This window comes from Sycon ciliatum, chromosome 1 (genome assembly GCF_964019385.1).
Source record: "Sycon ciliatum chromosome 1, ocSycCili1.1, whole genome shotgun sequence".
NCBI lineage: Eukaryota > Metazoa > Porifera > Calcarea > Leucosolenida > Sycettidae > Sycon > Sycon ciliatum.
In genome coordinates this window covers 71,023,371-71,042,366 of record NC_088643.1, presented here as the reverse complement: position 1 = coordinate 71,042,366, position 18,996 = coordinate 71,023,371, and the positions used below count along the sequence as shown (strand labels likewise).

Below are 18,996 nucleotides of genomic sequence, written 5' to 3'. Positions count from 1 at the left end.
TACTGTCTACGGTACGTGCCCTATCACAGTATGACACCCACAATGCATGCTGGGTTTACTCTTGCATGCATGTACAATGATGAAAGTCCAATTATCATTATTTTTATTAGGGGCTGCGCGAACGCAAACCCCCTCTACCAGAAATTGCGCACCCGACTTTCCCACGTTTGGGGAAATCGCAGGCTTCAGCCCCAACGGAGTGCAATGGAGGGGCCTCGACCTGAGGGAGCCGCCTGCTTGATCACGGCGTCCCCTGTACAAGGTAAGTATGAAGCTACTACTTGCATGGCAAGTGTATTGGTAAACATACTTCTGTAAGTGGCGATAGTGGCTAAACATGTCTCCATGACAACGCAAATCGGCACTCGAGTACTGAAGCTCATGGCAAGTTTTAAAGTATTTTCTACAAGCATTGCCAAACCTTGTAAAACTCTATTACTATAATAGTATTAGCAACGCAGCACTCAGACATTGCTCTCTAATAGGACAACTAAACCAGGAGATACTGAGCAGAAGTATGACTTGTATTGTCATTCAGACCTTAGTAGACAGAGACCAAGCAGAGGGTGGATTTTGAGAGGGAGCGCCGGGGACACTGGTACTTGGCGGTAAATCTGGCTGCGGGTCGTTTCCAAGGCAGAGCACTCCTGGGTGTGGCTGCTAGGCAAGTGATGCCACTCATCACAGCATCATCGCTGCTAGTCACAGTGTTACAGTGTAGCGGCACATACAGTGTACCGTGACTAAGTAGTTACCGTGTCTGTACTACTATACTAGTGTATCTGCACAGGCTGCTGCTGCTTCTCAACTGGCAGGCCTCACAGCCTTATCCAGTGTACTCTTGGTGCCAATGGCGTATATGGTAGCGTGCCGGAAGTAGATCTTAACTTTGACTGGTTGCCCGACCAGTTCTTCCCCAGTGCGGCTCTCCTCAGTGTTGAGCTGCCCATTTTGCGGCGTGTTGTGCATTAGACCTCCCTTCTTCCAAACTAAGGGTATCTGCAAGCTGTCGACGTTGACCATGATGCAATTTCGGCGTTCATAGCCAGGTATGGGAATCTGCCGCTTGGAACTGGTTGCATTCAACAGCTCGACCATGATGTAAGCAGCACATCCTTCGTCGCAACCACCCACATGATTGCCGCCTTCCCAGAGCGCCTGAGCATTCAGCCATAGTGCCTCTCCTGGCATTGCAAATGCGGACGTGACAATTTCACCATTGGAATCAGTGTAGAGTCCTGCAAGTCGGTAGAGTGGCAGCCCCCACACTTCACCGTTATCCACCCAGATGTGAGAGTTGTTGTAAACCAATGGCTGCGACATAGCCCAGATGTCGTGTGGGAAGGCATGCGTGTCATAGAACGGCCTTCTCCACTCCGATATGTTGGTCGGATCGCCGTCATTCGGGCCAATCCACCACTCCTCGTACATGTGTGGGCCATGGCAGCAGCCATCTGATTTGCAGCTTGGCGGCTGGCGACCATATCCTTTGACCGTGGCAAGTTGTGTCGGTGCTGGTGAGTAGAGTAGAGCGTGTGCGGCAAGTCTCCGCGTACCAGACAGGTAGAACGGTCGCACACGGTAGAACTCCAGCTCAGGTGGATCAGAGTCGACCACGGGCCGAATCATCTTGGACAGGTCGAAATGCTTGCAGTGCTCGTCTACTTGTGGCTGGTCTTTGCAGCCTGCATCCTGTGTCCACTTCTCACCCGTCTTGGATGTGCGTACGGACACCACACGGCGGTACGTATCGCCCAGATTGTCACAGTACTTCTTTTTCGAGTAGGTCTTTGGCATTGTGATGCTCACGTCTTCGTACATGATCTGCATATCAACCCACGGCTCATCAACACCGGGAGCTAGAGAGAAGATGAGATTTGTGTCGTCATGGTCATTGAAGTTTGCCTTGTCAAGGCTGCCCGTGGTAGGTTTGAATGAGTTCGGCTTGGTTGGAGGTTCGTCTGTGGAGAAGGCATGCGTTCCACCTTCGCCAGAAGCCAGCATGATGTACTGTCCAGTAGCGCTGTCCCGATCAATGCTTTTCACCGTCCAGCCCTTGTCTTTCACTTTGGCTAGCGAAATTACAACAACAGGCGATGAATATGTTTTGAAATCGCTGGTCGTGTACCTTTTCACCTCCACCAAAGAGCCTTCCTCCCGGTCAATTGGTTGGTCGTCACCCGCCACAAACGGTTCTCCGCCTCGCCCGACCACTACGTAGATTTCATAGATCGCATTCCCCGTTTGCCAATCCTGGGATGGCGACTCCATCGCGTTGTCGAGCACCACGAAGCTTGCCGTCACGGTCGCGCCGGACGAGTAGTTTTCCGGTGGACAAGCCAGCATGGGAATCGGCTGCGCGGGATTGGCTACCGGTCTCACCCTGCCCCAGACGCTCTCCACGTCCTTGGTATCCATGAAGAGCATTGTATCCGTGAGGGCATAGCTGGCGATGGGCAGCCTTCCCAGCACCGCTAGTACAGACAGGACAAACTGGAAGAGAAGGAAATTCGCTAGCATCTTCAACGGCTGATCAGATCTCGGCAGTGGAAGGCGAACATCTACCTTTGCCTCACCGATCCGAAAATTGAAAATGCTTGTAAGAGATTGTGGATTGTGGTGATTCCTGAAGGTGCAATGGCCGAAGGTGGAGGACCTGTAGCGGCCCCAAGTTGTCTCAAAATTATTATTACACTTGCGGCAACTACAGTACCGGTAAGTAACTTAGCTGAATCACATCATTCAACTGATCACTAGTAAACATGATTGAAGTACAATGTCATGCAGATCTACTTGAATGACAATGTTATCATGGATGTAGCCTATGATCTACATGTGGCTAGTGTTGTGGGGAGAAATCATGTACCGGTAGTATGCTGGTTTGAACTGTGGTAAGGGGTACCGGGTGTGTCTCTTACACCGGCATCAGTCTGCAAGTGTACACACGGTACGTCATGCATGTGTATATCTACGTGTAGTGTTATCTGACAACTGCTGCTGCATAACAATCAGTCATGTCCTGTTCAGGTGCAACATACAATCATCAATGATACATGAAGTAGTAATACGACTTAGTATTGAAGGAACGACATGATGGAGATCTTGACAACGTCTCTGCGATAATCGTTACGTGTAGATCTAGATGTCAGTGATGTGTACGAGTACATATAATAACTATGTGTAACGGGGTCGTGATGTACGTCCACGTTACCACACATGATCACGTACACGAACGGCAATGTTGTCTTCAGAAGGTTTGTTATTGAAAACCGAGATAATTGAAGGAACTGCCTAATCTAGATTGAGGCGATAGAGCTGATCCAAGAGGAAAGGGAGAAAGAAATCAAAAGCTGACTAACTGACTGAATAGAGTGAAGATCAGGAAGGAGGTACTCTCATGTATAGTGGCGAAGGGACATGATCGCATACGGTAATGTTCTAGAAGGTACATATAAGGAATCAGCATGTGCCATGAGAACGTGTGTAGAAGAGATATTCTTATGGCACATGCTGATTGAAGAGATTCTGGAGAGTTCTAGAAGGAGATAGAAAAGAAGTGAACAGATCGTGAGCACACGTAAGGAAGTTCTGAGGTTGGCTACAGTGTACTCCATGAGCATGCACTATGATTGTAGGATACGCTAACACACATGTTTCACCAGTGCAGCCCGGCAGTGACTGTGATCATTGCAACTTGAAAACATGTTTTGTGGCCACCCTTTCTCCGGCTTACCAAAAGCACAACACCTTCTGTTAGGCTGTGGGCGCTCCATGGCAAGACCCAGACCAATACACAGCACACCGGGGGAATCGTTTGGCAAATGACATGAACGGCTTACACGACGGATGCAGTGAGGACATAAGTCATCATACTTCAACGTACAATGCATCACGCAATGTTTTAAAATTTGTTGCCTGAAGTGCAATGATGGCCACGACTGCAGTGAGCTGTAGTTACTAGTATTGGTGCAGTCTGAGCTACAGTAATGAGTAATATCCAGTATGCAGTTAGACTACCGGTATGTGCACTTCTATTGTCCAGTGGTTCCAATTGCATAGATGGTCGCATCTCTAAAGTAAATCTTCATTTTAATTTCCTGTCCTTGCAGCTCACTGCCATTGAGCTCCTCCACAACAGAGCCGGGCTCTCCTGCAGTTTCTTTTTTCCAGACTATAGGCAGTCTCAATCCATCAACATTCACCATTATCGACTTGTCCTTGTCATACCCCGGTATGATGCTACCAGACTTGGCATCGATAAGCTCCACCATGATGTAAGCAGCACATCCTTCATCACAGCCACCCACATGATTGCCACCTTCCCAGAGAGCCTGTGCGTTTATCCACACCGGGGTGCCTGGCATTTGAAATGCGGTCGTGATTACCTCACCATTTGAGGCAGTATAGAGTCCCGCCAGTCGGTAGAGAGGCAAGCCCCACACAGCGCCGTTGTCCACCCAGATGTGAGAGTCGTTATAAACTACTGGCTGCGACAAGGCCCAAATATCGTGCGGGAAGGCGTGCGTGTCATAGAACGGAAATCTCCATTCAAGTAAGTTGGTCGGATCCCCGTCATTTGGGCCAATCCACCACTCCTCATGCATGTGCGGGCCGTGACAGCAGCCAGACTTGCAGTACCATAGCGGCTGTCGGCCGTATCCAGGAACCGCAACAACCTCTGGTGGAGAAGGCACGTAGAGCAATGTATGGGCTACCAATCTCTTTGAGTCGCCCAGGTAGAAAGGACGAATGCGATAGAACTCCAGCTCCGGTGGATCTGTCTTTGTGTCCGGCCGAATCATGTTCTCTGTATCGAACGTCTTGCAGTGCTCGTCTTTCTGGGGCTTGTCGGCGCAGCCTGCGTCCTGGCTCCACGTGATGCCATCTTTGGATGTGCGGTATGTCACCACACGACGGGTGCTGTTGGATATGTTATCGCAGTACTTCTTGCGTGGATACGTACTGGCCATGGTAACCGTGATGTTTTCGTACATGATCTGCATATCCACCCACTGCGCTCCTGATGTTCCTTGTGAGAAGCTCGAGTAGATGATGTTGGTATCGTCATGATCCTTGAAGTTGCCCTCTGAGAGGCTGCCCGTGGTCGGTTTCAACGAGTTCTCGCTGGTTGGTGGTGGGTTGCCAGGGCCGTTCGAGAATGTGTGGGCACTGGAGCCATACGCTGCAAACAGTACATATTCACCGGAGGCCATGTTGCGATCCATGCTTTTCACCGTCCAGACCTTGCCATCGTTTAGCTCACCGTTGGGTAAGAAGAGTACCACCACTGGGTCGGAATACTTCAAGAAATCTTCCGTTGTGTACCTCTTCACCTGAACACCATCAACGAACGGTGCAGTGGCGTTCTTGTCAGCTGCAAAGTCGCCGCCTCCAGGCGCCTGGCGCACCCTGTCCGCGTCATGACGATCACCTTCCTGTTGTTGCCACGGCTCTCCTGGCCTACCGACAGCCACGAACACTTCATAACCAGTACCTAATTCATATGCGCTGACTCCATCATCACCACCACCGCGATCCTGCATGCTGGAGTTCTTCAAGATTGGAAATGCTGCAAACACTGTTGCACCGGCCGTGTAGTTTTCTGCAGGAACGCTGTAGGCAGAGAGGTGCACGGCTGAGTTGGCCACGGCCCGAACGCGTCCTTCAACTTTAGTCACGTCCGTAAGATCCATGAAAAGCATGGGCTCGCTCACTAAACTGTCAGCTCCTCTGCCCAAAAACACAGCGCACACCGCGGTTAGCCAAGCAAGCCCAGCCCAGCTGCTAGGCGATAGCGACAGCATCGCGACACTGATGGCGTCGAGATTTGCTCGAGCTCTTACTAAGACTAAGGACGGATAATGTCTTATGGCTATGGTGATTTACCGTCTCTTCTTTCCCGAGCTGATCGTCGAAGTCGACAAAGATGAGGGAGACTCCGCAAAGCCAGAACTAACTTACTTCTGCGTGACGATGTTTTGGCATTTTTGGAAAGACATGATTTGTTTGAAGTAAGTTGACAGGGACTCGCCAGATCAGCAGACGTACTAGGTAGACATGACCGGTACCATACCTGCATACCGCCAGTGACCACGAGTCTCGTACTTCGTAGTGTTTACATGACTAGCGACTGTGAGTAGATCTATTTTTTGATGGCGAGTGTGCTGTGAGCATCTCAAATCAGTTGCAACACGCCTTTTGAAGTGGCGGGAAAGGCTTTGAAATTATTATTTTGGAGAATGATCTCGGTCCTGAAATCCTCAGGTTACTTTGTGTTACTACGTATCTGAAATGAAGTCTTTCCTCTGTGCACCAGGCCGGAGGAAGATGACATTGGACATGAACAATTTGTAAATTATTGTAAGTAAAATGCCGTCATTTGGCGCAGCAGTGGACACTTCATAGGCGTAGCGTTTCAGCTCGCTACAGGAGCCGCACACCAGCTCCACAAGCCCAGCGCGCTAGCGGTGAAGGATCACATGCACGTGAGAGCAATACTATTATTATGAATAGAAACCTTTGACGTGATAGCTTTGCTGAGTATACTAGTAATCAATGTCCTTGCAGATTGGAGATGTATACTAGTAGTCCAATTTCTCTAACAAGTGCAGGACAATAGCACCGTGCCACAGCTCCAGTAATACATTGTCATGATGTAGCGATTGCCAAGCTTGGACAAAGTAACAGCTTTAGTTGTAAATATGCTAGAACACTAGCACTACACTGCGGCTAGTGGTTCAGTTGATTTAAAACATGTTCGGATATGGTGACGTATGGATGTTCCACATATGACTCGGGACCGCCAGAAGCAGTTTTTGGTTGATCCGGTAGTATGATGGCCTTTCATACTCCGTGTATGATATGGTGGGTACACATGCCCGCACATGTAGGAAACAAGGGTTGGTGGCCAAAAAGTTGGTCCAGTAATAACCTGACCAACCGGACCGGTTCCGGCAGGCCTGCAACTGTAAATGAAACACCCCCCCCCCCCAAAAAAACTATTATTGTATGAGTCTGTTGCATAATATCCTGTATCTGTCACCGTGTTGATAGGTGTGCGCTATTTTAGACTTGATCACTAGAAATCTGATGCATCTGTCTCCCCAGGATGGCATCGGAAAGCGAGACCAGTTCTTCTGACCTGAAACAACGTGTTGTCAATTTGGAGCACCAGAACGTCCGCACTCTACAAGATGGGAATAAGCGGGTACGTTCAGCCGTCATCTACAGTTTGTTCATTAATTTTGTGACCATGTACATGGTTTGTATGGGTATGGGTATAAACCGGTGTGTGTATGTGTGTGTGTGTGTGTGTGTGTGTGTGTGTGTGTGTGTGTGTGTGTGCGTGCGTGCGTGTGTGCATGTGAGTCTGTGTCTGTATGTGCGTGTGTGTGTGTGTGTGTGTGTGTGTGTGTGTGTCTGTGTCTGTGTGTATGTGTGTGCGTGTGTGTGTGTGTGTGTCTTGGGCCGTTTTATGCCGATGTACTTCGTGTGGTGTGGACCAGGTGTGCATTGGTGGTCGAGTCACATGGCTTCGCCAGTTGTGTGGATTAGACAGTTATCTGGCGCAAGTCTCGATCTGTCTCATTCAGATCTTGTTCGCTATCGTTGCTATAAGAGAAAATCTGTGGGTGCACATCCAGTGCATTTTCAGATCTGCGTGCTTCTCTTGCGAAGGGCGTATACATGGCACATGGTAGAAAGTTGTCTAAAGTCTCTAGGCTGCTTACATGGTACATGGTACATGGTACATGGTGTGTGTGTATGTGTGTTTGTGTGTCTGTTTGCACATGCACGCGTGCATCACTTTCGTCCGCCGCTACTACTGGCATGGTACAGTGCTCAGAACTGGAAACTCAAGTGGCCCACTTGCGCATGCTTCTCGAGCAAAATGAAGTGGCCCGTCGACAGTCTGACCTGCAAGCGGCCACTGTCAAGGGTGATGCCGAGAACCAGGCAATGGCACATGCTAACGAGTTTGCTGCCTTGCTTCGTAGCAAGCAAGATGCCGAAGGTATGCATAATATACATGTATGTGCACTCAGTACAAACTGCAGGCCTGAGGATGTCAATATTCATGGTATATCCTATTCAACCCTCCCGTATCCAAACCTAGCTCCGATATCAGGATGCCACTTTCCGCCGGGCATCTTTCTAACTCAATTGAGTTATAAGTGTACTAAAATGTACATACATACATACACCACCATTATTCTTCATGCAAAAGTATATCTCGACAATCCAGAGAGCATCTGCAGAGGAATGTATGTTCACACCCAGACAGCTCAAGAAGACACACCTTCTGATCTGACACCATAATGAAAGATTGTCCATAGATTTCTCCGGCTCCTGAACAGTGCATGCTAGGGACAAAGCTAACAAAATTAATACTCACAGCACTATGCCAGCACTATGTGCGTGTGTGTCTGGGTTAACTTGGGCAGCAGCGCCTGCATATTGTACTTGGAACTGTCCATCCACCTTCTCGATGTGAACCACTGTCCGTGTCTTCTCCTTCATCTTGTCACACATTGCTGCAACTCAACTCATGATGTACACCTATTTTGCTTTTGTACATGCTATGCTGTGCAGCTCACCTCACATTTGAATCCGACCGCGCTAAAGAGTTTGAAGTGGGCCTGACAAGACTCCGTGCCGAGCATGAAGAGCGCACCGCACACTTTGCTACCGTTCTGCAACAGCGTGTGAGTCTTGTCATGTTTCTGTAGCATTTTCCGCTGCCCGTTACCGATGTTCCAGTGTTGTCTGGGCTAAGGGCATGTAGTAGTGGGGGACATCATGATTTTCTGTGTATTTGTGTGTTCTGTGCAGGAAGCAGAGCTCACTGCTGCTCGCGAGCGATGCACCGTGGCCACGTCCGAAACATCTTCACTGGAAAGCAAGCTGGCGGAGCAGACCAGGTGATCTCGTGGGTAGATGTATGCCTAGAGCCCTGCACATACATCAACATCGGATACACGGGTCTTTTGGTCATGTGTGCCGTATTAGTCAATGTCTGATGGGCAAGGTGGACAAATGCACAAACGTGAACCTAGATGAATGCGAGACGACGACATGCTATCGGTTGTATTGTACAGGTCGTCCCCCGTTAATACGAGTCCGGTTAGTACATAAACCCCGTTAGTACATAAGAAATCTCAAGTCCCGGACGAAACGTGGTCACTTCCATACAAATTTTGTCGGTTAGTACATAATTCGTTAGTACATAAACCCCGTTAGTACATAACATTTCTCCGTACCCGCATGCCACCTGCCTCAATAGTACATAATTTGTTGGTCTTTTGGCCTTCCAGTGGAGGCACATCGTGTTCTAGTTTCTACTTGTGGACGCAATTAGCTCAGAAATCAGAGCGCACATCACAAACCGACAAAGCTCTGTTTTTTTTCGAGTGACTATACAGGCGCGGTTGGGCATGTATCATGCAAACTGTAGAATCTTCGCACACGGGGACCGGTATAACATAATTTTTATGTTATAACTGTTATCGAGGGAATCAAGAATATCTCGCTGTCTAGTCATGGTAGCAAGAAACACTCAGAAAAGTAGAAAAAAGTGAAAAATTCTGGTACACAAGCAAGTTATGTACACTTTCGTTTAGTACTTAACCCCGTTAATACATAACATTTGTCAAGTCCCAGAGATTATGTATTAACGAGGGACGACCTGTACTGTATTGATTTATTTCAATTCGGTATCTCAACACTACAATGTACAACTTGGGAAGATTCGAATGACAATATACATCAACATAAAAGTGGGATATGAATGTACTGTTGGTGATGAATGTACGGTTGCTTTCCCGCCAGGTTGTTGCGTGCAGTCCCGGCAGCTTTCTCTGTAGCAACATGACCAATACTAGTGTGAGATTCAGCGATCAGGAGGCGAGAAAGCTAAGGTGCTATGGACTCTGAGTCCCCCGATATGCAAACACAAATATGGACTGAGTCCACATATGCAAACACAAATAGCGGCTACAACAAACTACCCTTGTCCTGTGTTGTTCTGTGCAAACACGAATATAGAGTGAAGGCAGTAATCTTCTTTTCAAAAAGGACACATCCATATGGTGGCTAGGCCCATTTAACAAGTGTGTGAGCAATACGTCTTCTGTAAAGGCATCTACATGTATGTCGATAGACTTTGCTTCCTCTTTATGCTGGAGTTGCCATGCTTCATGCCCTGCCTGTGTTTGTGCGTGCTTGCATGTCAACCCAGTTTGGCTTCAACACTCCAGGCAAGAGTGGACCGTTTTTCCAGTGAGTTGCTTCTTAGCGCTAACATGACTTGTAACTGCAGATATGGCTTGGTACTGCAGACATGGTTTGGAACTGCAGCCATGGCTTGGAACTGCAGGTATGGCTTGGACCTGCAGGTATGGCTTGGAACTGCAGACATGGCTTGGAACTGCAGACATGGCTTGGAACTGCAGGCATGGCTTGGAACTGCAGGCATGGCTTGGAACTGCAGACATGGCTTGGAACTGCAGACATGGCTTGGAACTGCAGGCATGGCTTGGAACTGCAGACATGGCTTGGAACTGCAGGCATGGCTTGGAACTGCAGGCATGGCTTGGAACTGCAGGCAGTATGATGTCTTGGAACTGCAGGTATGGCTTGGAACTGCAGGCATGGCTTGGAACTGCAGGCATGGCTTGGAACTGCAGGCATGTCTTGGAACTGCAGGCATGGCTTGGAACTGCAGGCATGGCTTGGAACTGCAGACATGGCTTGGAACTGCAGACATGGCTTGGAACTGCAGGCATGGCTTGAACCTGCAGACATGGCTTGGAACTGCAGACATGGCTTGGAACTGCAGACATGGCTTGGAACTGCAGGCATGGCTTGGAACTGCAGGCATGGCTTGAACCTGCAGACATGGCTTGGAACTGCAGACATGGCTTGGAACTGCAGACATGGCTTGGAACTGCAGACATGGCTTGGAACTGCAGGCATGGCTTGAACCTGCAGACATGGCTTGGAACTGCAGACATGGCTTGGAACTGCAGGCATGGCTTGGAACTGCAGACATGGCTTGGAACTGCAGACATGGCTTGGAGCTGCAGGCGTGGCTTGTAACTGCAGGCATGTCTTGTGACTGCAGACATGGCTTGGTGTGGCAACTGACACTGGGCTTAATTTCATGGCACACTCAGTGAAGATCTTCCTTCTGTGAAACTGGTAGCCCAGTAGAGCCGTTCTTGCCCTGCCATGATCTTTACTCATTGAGCATGCCCCCCCTCCCATCCCATGCCTTTGTAGTTATTGGAGATTCTCCATTTCTGCTGGTTTACTGTGTTCACTTATTTTTTTAAACACATTTAAAAACAAAGTAACATTCCTGGTAATGGGAAGCATTCATTCAACATGTGATTGTCCCTGCGCCCAAGGTTACCGTTAGTAAGTTCGAAGATCGAAGGGACACAGATGGGAGGGGATGGGGGTGGGGGTGATAGAGTTGTTTTGTACGTGTACTGAATAGAAAGAATGCCAAACAGAAAGTCCTGTATGTCTCTGACATGCTAAGTGTGTTGACTTCCAATTACCAGTTAGTAAAATAATAAAAAACTACCGTCTACTACAATAGCCATTTTGTCTAGGGAAGGGCAGTGGCATGTTGTTTGTACGACACACATCCATGCCGTAACAGCGATAGTGCAATTGAGAAACTGACACGAATTGCTGACTGTTGTGCATAGGTGACAATATGACTCAACGAGAAACTATTGCTAAGCAAATGGAGCAACTAGAGATGGCCATAGGCCAAAATCAAGGCCTCGCTGCTCAAGCTAAGGTAACAGGTTGTTTGCCTCTATGTGTGTGCGTGTGTGTGTGTGTGTGTGTGTGTGTGTGTGCGTGTGTGCGTGTGTGTGTGTGTACGTGCACGTGCATGCATGCATGTTTGTATTTAGACATACCCGAGCATTCTGTTGTGTACAGTCACACTAGCACTTGCCGCATATGCACGCAACTTGCAAACATGTAGCTGTGCATCATATACACGTGCGGTCATGTAACATTGGTACAAAGGTCTTTTCCGTACAACATAGTAGTTGAAGTAGCTACTGTTGTGGACATGGAAATCCGGTCGATTGACCGGGGCCGGCGCCCTCAGCGCGTACAGAACGTTGCGTGCAGGGCACATGTTGATCCGATGCAACTAGCGCGCTGCAGCGCATAAAATGCATGTGTGTCCCGCTTACCCACGGCCGCATGGCCAGCGCCCTGGGGCCATTAGACGTGCGACCGGATTTCCATGTCCACAACAGTACAATGTAGTTGAGATAGCCAGGAGAAGAAACCTCTTGTTTTATGGCACTCACCTCAGTTGGTTAGTGATGACATCATCCTATGGTTCCTACTGTGTACACACGATGTAAAGGGTATATTCTGAGCATAAAGCACGTTGTCAGTGAGTTCATGTTTGTGTGTGTGCCGTGTGTGTCGCCTGTTATTGTGCCATGAAGGAGCAAGCTGAGGAGCTTGTGGAACTAAGGGAGAAGATTGAAGCGGAGCGCTCCTCTCACCTGCAATCTAAGTTCAACTGCGAAGTGGTCCAGGTACTGCTGCGATTAACTGTGTGTGTGTGTGTGTGTGTGTGTGTGTGTGTGTGTGTGTGTGTGTGTGTGTGTGTGTGTGTGTGTGTGTGTGTGTGTGTGTGTGTGTGTGTGTGTGTGTGTGTGTGTGTGTGTGTGCATACCAACTGTTGGTACTTTGTGTCCTGGCATTAAATTGTGCAATTTCATGTGGTGGTTCCTGCCTCTATTGTATCCATCATCAATACAGTGCTTTCTGGTGGATGAGCTGGCTCACTGCTGTCCACTACACTTCCGATGAGTACCCTTCAACGTTGCTGCTGCATGTGCACGTCGAGTATCAGTATAGCCACCGGTACGGAAGCAATCAGAGCTCTTGTGAGGTTACTGCATAGTTTTACTGTACACCGTGCTGATTGGTAACTACTAACTCTTTACTGCCTGCATGGCATGGCTGCAATGTATTGAGCAGAGTTTGTCTTGCTCTGTTCTGCAGCTGCGTCTCAGAGATGTCGAGACATCTGCCAAGGCCGAGAGAAGTGCTAGGAACGAGGCAGCGGTGAACTCCAATCTCTTGCTGGAGCAGCTACGGTTAGATCATGCTACCACATGTACATGTTAGTAGGCATGCTTATTTTTCAGAAGAAGTCGAGACCGTATGTTCAGCCTGACTGCAGGGCGTCACCGCCGCATTGATCTCTTCCTCATAGAGAGTGTTACATGTCTTAGTTATGCATGTATATATATACTCTGAGATGATTATATCGGCATGTAAATGGTGTCTTTTGCATGGGTCATTACTAACAACAGTCTTTTCTGTATGCAACCCATAAAGCCAACAGTGGTAGCCACCACTACAATAGGCGTGGGTCAACTTGTGCTGACTTCTTCCACTGTGTGTAGAGATGCAAAGGAACGGCTAGCAGAAGAACAGACCACCGTGAGAAGTCTTTCCCAGCAGTTGGCCGAGTAAGTGACTGAATTCTGTGTACTTCAAGTAGGAATACTGGATACTTACTAAACTTGCATCAGCCCCGGATCCTATCATAATGCAACGTTTGTAGGGCAGATTTCAAAAACTGTTGCATTCATCAGACTTCATCCTAAGTGAGAAAAGTGGCACCGTATGGAGCTATTGCATGTACGTTTGCATACTGATTTGTTTGCTGTGAATCTCCAAAGTCATTGCTTGGTCACAGTGATCTTGACATAGCGTTAGTCAGACCAGACTGATATGGTCTAGTGTCACAGTTTTGCTCTACCAACATAAAGCACGATCTGAAATTGAGAGGTGATAAAACAACCCTGGCATCCGCTGAACTCCAGACACATGATGAATGTCGGATGGAATATGTTGTGTACGTATCTACAAACTGACCAATGTTGGGTGGAGTAGGTTAGTACGTGTACATGTGACTGTTGTTGACTGATGGTGAGCTATGTCTAACTATTAAGGTGATATACTCTGAGGCTTTGTGTTGTCCACTATCCGAAGCTGCACAACGACATGCACCACCACGGAGAAGACACACAAGGAGACTCTCAGTCGTCTGCAGCAGGCCGAGCAGAGCCTGTCCAAACAGCTGTCACGTGCCAAGGCAGAGTGTGCCAATGCCAAGACAGATAAGGAGAAGGTTCGGAGATATTCCCAGTGCTTTTGTGATGAATCTTTTTTTTGGCTGCACTTATACCTCATCCTTTTCCAATGAATCGCCATAGTAACCTTTGGATTCTAAGAAAGCTTATTGTCAGAACGCCCAGGCTAGAATTCCCAGGTTTCGTCAAACTCCGGCAACACCCAGATTAATAGATGAAACATTTGGATATTGCCTGTACGGATAGGCGTATTTGATTCTAAGAAAACTTTCGCTGGAATTTTGAAAGAAACCGTTTTAGATCTTGCCAGGATTAACCCGACCACCCTTCGTCACCCGACAACCCTGAAGGAAGTGCAGTGGATCTTAAGTGCTGACTCACAACTGCACAGTATTGGTGTAGTTTGATGTAGAATATTATGTTGGACTCAGTAGACAGTCGCGTCACTATAGGCAGTTGGGAGTCCAGTATGCAGTCCGAATCCTGTAAACAGTCGGATGGTGTGCTCCTAGGTGTCTATAGGGAGTCGCCGGATCCCCGGTATGTAGTTGAAGTCCTACATTTCGGCTACGAACACCACGACTAGATAAAACATGCCACTTCCTGTCCTATGACTACATTCACTGCATGCAATCGAATGGCATGTTTGACTGTTTGGGTGTGAATATATGTGTGTGTGTGTGTGTGTGTGTGTGTGTGTGTGTGTCCTCCAGCTGGAGTCCAGTATTACACAGCTCCATCAACAACTACTGACGCTGATCCAACACGTGGAGAAGTCCGTACAGCGCAGTCATTCCACACTCAGTACGTTCCCGCGCCGTGCTGCAGTGTAGGCCCGTGCAGGTGCACATGCATGCTTAGCCATGTATCCATAGATAATACTTATTAGCTATGTGTTTGATATCAGCTGGAGCCTAGGCAATATCAGCCGTATATTCACGGGGTACGGGGGTGATATCACCCGTATAACCAAGTACCGTACTTCTTGATAACTTTGCCATTTTTTTTAGAAGACAAAAGCCGACTCAGTAGTTGTCTCGTATTTAGCTCCACAGTGAGACATAGAGCCGGGCCGATATTCACTCCTTCCGCGGCCTTTTAGGTCACAGAAATGTACGAGCTGGCATGCGGGGGAGACTTTGCCGAAGCACCTATATCAGCTGACATGGTTTACTTGTTACAATGATTTGCAACATGTCCGTGACAACGGTTGGTTATCTACACTGAGACAAAAGTTGATTACCTACACTGAGACAAAAGTTGATTACCTACACTGAGACAAAAGTTGGTTACCTACACTGAGACAAAAGTTGATTACCTACACTGAGACAAAAGTTGGTTACCTACACTGAGACAAAAGTTGATTACCTACACTGAGACAAAAGTTGGTTATCTACACTGAGACAAAAGTTGATTACCTACACTGAGACAAAAGTTGATTACCTACACTGAGACAAAAGTTGGTTACCTACACTGAGACAAAAGTTGATTACCTACACTGAGACAAAAGTTGATTACCTACACTGAGACAAAAGTTGGTTATCTACACTGAGACAAAAGTTGATTACCTACACTGAGACAAAAGTTGATTATCTACACTGAGACAAAAGTTGATTACCTACACTGAGACAAAAGTTGATTATCTACACTGAGACAAAAGTTGGTTATCTACACTGAGACAAAAGTTGGTTATCTACACTGAGACAAACGTTGGTTATCTACACTGAGACAAAAGTTGATTATCTACACTGAGACAAAAGTTGATTATCTACACTGAGACAAAAGTTGATTACCTACACTGAGACAAAAGTTGCCGATTACCTACACTGAGACAAAAGTTGGTTATCTACACTGAGACAAAAGTTGATTACCTACACTGAGGCAAAAGTTGATTACCTACACTGAGACAAAAGTTGGTTATCTACACTGAGACAAAAGTTGATTACCTACACTGAGACAAAAGTTGATTATCTACACTGAGACAAAAGTTGGTTATCTACACTGAGACAAAAGTTGATTATCTACACTGAGACAAAAGTTGATTATCTACACTGAGACAAAAGTTGATTATCTACACTGAGACAAAAGTTGATTACCTACACTGAGACAAAAGTTGATTATCTACACTGAGACAAAAGTTGGTTATCTACACTGAGACAAAAGTTGGTTATCTACACTGAGACAAAAGTTGGTTATCTACACTGAGACAAAAGTTGATTATCTACACTGAGACAAAAGTTGATTATCTACACTGAGACAAAAGTTGATTATCTACACTGAGACAAAAGTTGATTACCTACACTGAGACAAAAGTTGATTATCTACACTGAGACAAAAGTTGATTATCTACACTGAGACAAAAGTTGGTTATCTACACTGAGACAAAAGTTGGTTATCTACACTGAGACAAAAGTTGGTTATCTACACTGAGACAAAAGTTGGTTATCTACACTGAGACAAAAGTTGATTACCTACACTGCGAAAGCACTGCTCTTGTCAACCTTGCTCCACTGCAGGCAAAACCAGGAGAGTTGGCTTGAAGAAGCAGCCGAGTCGCTTCACTGATTCCAGCACAGTGACAGATGCTGACATTGATGAGCTGGTCAGATCACTTGCCACTGTTGTGGGTGGTTACGAGGAGAAGATATCCAAGTTGTCCACAACTGTAAGTTCAACTAGTTCCACTTTAAACGCAAAAGGAATAATTTATCTCTTGAGCAATGCTGCTTGCTTATGTTGCTGCGGCACTGCTTTCCAGATCATACAGTATTGTATGATGATATTACAGATATAATAAGGTGTGCTGGGCAATGAACTTCGCAATTATGAGGGCAGCACTGTTGCATTAGAGTGTACCGTCTGGTGTTGGTAGTGTAACCCGTATTGTTGTGTATCCACGTACACCCTACATGCAGTCTCACACGCAGCTCACCAGAGTCAACCAGCCGGCATGGATACATGTAGAGTAAGACCATGATTCAGAGCATGCGCAATGAGTATATACAAATGCATACAGAGTACATAATATATTACATCAGAGTGCATATATAACAATATCCCCCTCGCAAAAAGAGGTAACACCGAAAACAAAACATTTTCATGACAAGGAACAATAGCATAGAACAGACAATGTAATAATGTACCATCGTCTGACGTGCCAATTATCAAAGTTCAATGTTCTATGTGTGGTATGTACTATACAGAGCATTATACTGATATATACAAATGCAACAAGAGAACCACGTACATGCATTCACGATCATCTCAATCAATCCATGCAAATAATATAATATTTACATATCCTACATGTATAAAATGTCTCATCCGTTATACCGAGCTGGTCTTACGACTGACCGACCAGATCGAGTCACCTGCCGGTCAACAGGTACAGCATCAGCTGGGGCTGTAGAAGCTAACGACTGTTGAGCCTGCTCATCCTGCGACTGTTGCATGGGCTGCTCTTTCTGCTGTGAAGTCGTCGGCTGTTGAGGTGACAGTTGTTGTTGCTGCTGCTGCTGCGGCTGGAGTTGTTGCTGCTGCGGCTGGAGTTGTTGCTGCTGTGGTGCAGAACGTGTCTGTTCTGCTAACTGAGAAAGTGGTATTGAACGTGGCCGGAGTTGGTTACGGTGTCGTTTCCAGACCACATCATTTACCTGGACAGAGTAATTCATAGCACTGCAGATAGAGAGAACAACACCAGGGACCCAGGTTGTACCATGGTTTTGAAAACGTAACGCAAACACAGCATCACCCGGTTTGTATTCTGGTAGCAAATGCTGGTTTTGATTGAAAGATTGTGCCTCCGCATTCCGTGTTGTTTTCAAAGCATCATAACGTAGTCGTGGTTGGCGATTAAATAGCATTTCTGCCGGTGATTTACCATTCGCCGTAGGAGTTGACCGAAATGTCATTAGAAATCGTTGTAGTCGTGTATCTAGGTCGTCACCTTCTGTTCCCATTGCTTTCATTTTAGCTTTAAAATGACCGACATATCGCTCAGCGAGACCGTTTGTCTCCGGATGGCCGGGAGCTGAACGAGTGTGTGCGATTCCATTTTTCTGGAGAAACGAGGTAAATTCAGCACTAGTGAACTGGGTCCCATTATCACTAACGATGTGAGTGGGTAGACCGAATGTGGCAAACAAACGTCTCAAAGCTTTGATAGTACCCGTTGATGTGGCATGTGTCATCGGGACAATTTCCAGATATTTCGTATACGCATCGACAATCACCAGAAACATTTTGCCCATGAATGGACCCGCAAAGTCTATGTGCAGACGACGCCATGGACCCGACGGCCATGACCAGGTAGCATAGGATTTACTAGGTTTGCGTGCCTGTTCTTGACACGTAGCGCACATTTTGGTGGTATCTTCAATTTCGTCATCCATCTTTGGCCACCAGAAATATCGACGTGCCATACGTTTCATTCGTACAGCGCCTGTGTGTTCCGAGTGCAATTCACTCAAGAGCATCGCGCGCAAAGCCATGGGGATTACCACTCGTTCATTCCAGAGTAATACATCATTTACAATAGATAGTTCCCAGCGCTTTACAAAGTACGGCTGTAACTCCACCTCTTTCACATGCTCTGGCCAACCATTCAAAGTGTAGTGACGAACACGCTCTAGAACTGGATCATCTCCAGTGGCATTCAATACAACTTGAGCATCAATGAGCTCGTCCTCAATGAAAAGTACACGTGTTTCACCTAGTTCCGGGGTAGAAGGATTTCCAGAAATTGGTTTTCTAGACATGAAATCTGCCAGAACATTTGCCTTTCCCGCAATGTGTTGGATGGTGTAGTCATACGCTGAAAGTAATAACTTCCATTTCTTTAATCTGG

At 47.0% G+C, this 18,996-nt stretch overlaps 2 protein-coding genes and 1 non-coding gene across 4 annotated transcripts in view; 1 reads left to right on the top strand and 2 right to left on the bottom strand.

Moving 5' to 3' along the window:
• Nucleotides 1-107: 107 nt before the first annotated feature.
• On the bottom strand, nucleotides 108-270 carry LOC135807790 (U1 spliceosomal RNA). The gene has a single exon (XR_010552047.1). It is a non-coding gene; the product is annotated as a U1 spliceosomal RNA (small nuclear RNA).
• LOC135805240 (uncharacterized) lies at nucleotides 270-2,741 on the bottom strand. The gene has a single exon (XM_065319251.1). It carries the CDS (start codon nucleotides 2,518-2,520, stop codon nucleotides 805-807), a length of 1,716 nt encoding a protein of 571 aa, XP_065175323.1. The 5' UTR covers nucleotides 2,521-2,741; the 3' UTR covers nucleotides 270-804.
• A 3,550-nt stretch (nucleotides 2,742-6,291) lies between these two features.
• Nucleotides 6,292-18,996, top strand: part of LOC135805234 (coiled-coil domain-containing protein 171-like) — a 31,407-nt gene continuing 18,702 nt past the window's right edge. For both annotated transcript variants that reach the window (XM_065319245.1, XM_065319246.1), the window contains exons 1-13: nucleotides 6,292-6,485; nucleotides 7,108-7,207; nucleotides 7,840-8,014; nucleotides 8,593-8,705; nucleotides 8,833-8,921; nucleotides 10,238-10,278; nucleotides 11,718-11,812; nucleotides 12,486-12,578; nucleotides 13,051-13,145; nucleotides 13,458-13,523; nucleotides 14,050-14,188; nucleotides 14,864-14,954; nucleotides 16,667-16,815. In XM_065319245.1, the coding sequence (XP_065175317.1) occupies nucleotides 7,109-7,207; nucleotides 7,840-8,014; nucleotides 8,593-8,705; nucleotides 8,833-8,921; nucleotides 10,238-10,278; nucleotides 11,718-11,812; nucleotides 12,486-12,578; nucleotides 13,051-13,145; nucleotides 13,458-13,523; nucleotides 14,050-14,188; nucleotides 14,864-14,954; nucleotides 16,667-16,815 (1,245 nt within the window). In that variant the 5' untranslated portion in view covers nucleotides 6,292-6,485; nucleotide 7,108. The remainder of the gene's footprint in view (nucleotides 6,486-7,107; nucleotides 7,208-7,839; nucleotides 8,015-8,592; nucleotides 8,706-8,832; nucleotides 8,922-10,237; nucleotides 10,279-11,717; nucleotides 11,813-12,485; nucleotides 12,579-13,050; nucleotides 13,146-13,457; nucleotides 13,524-14,049; nucleotides 14,189-14,863; nucleotides 14,955-16,666; nucleotides 16,816-18,996) is intronic.

Coding starts and splice junctions, on each gene's coding strand:
- LOC135805240 (XM_065319251.1), bottom strand. CDS start 2,520: ATGCTAGCGAATTTCCTTCTCTTCCAGTTTGTCCTGTCTGTACTAGCG.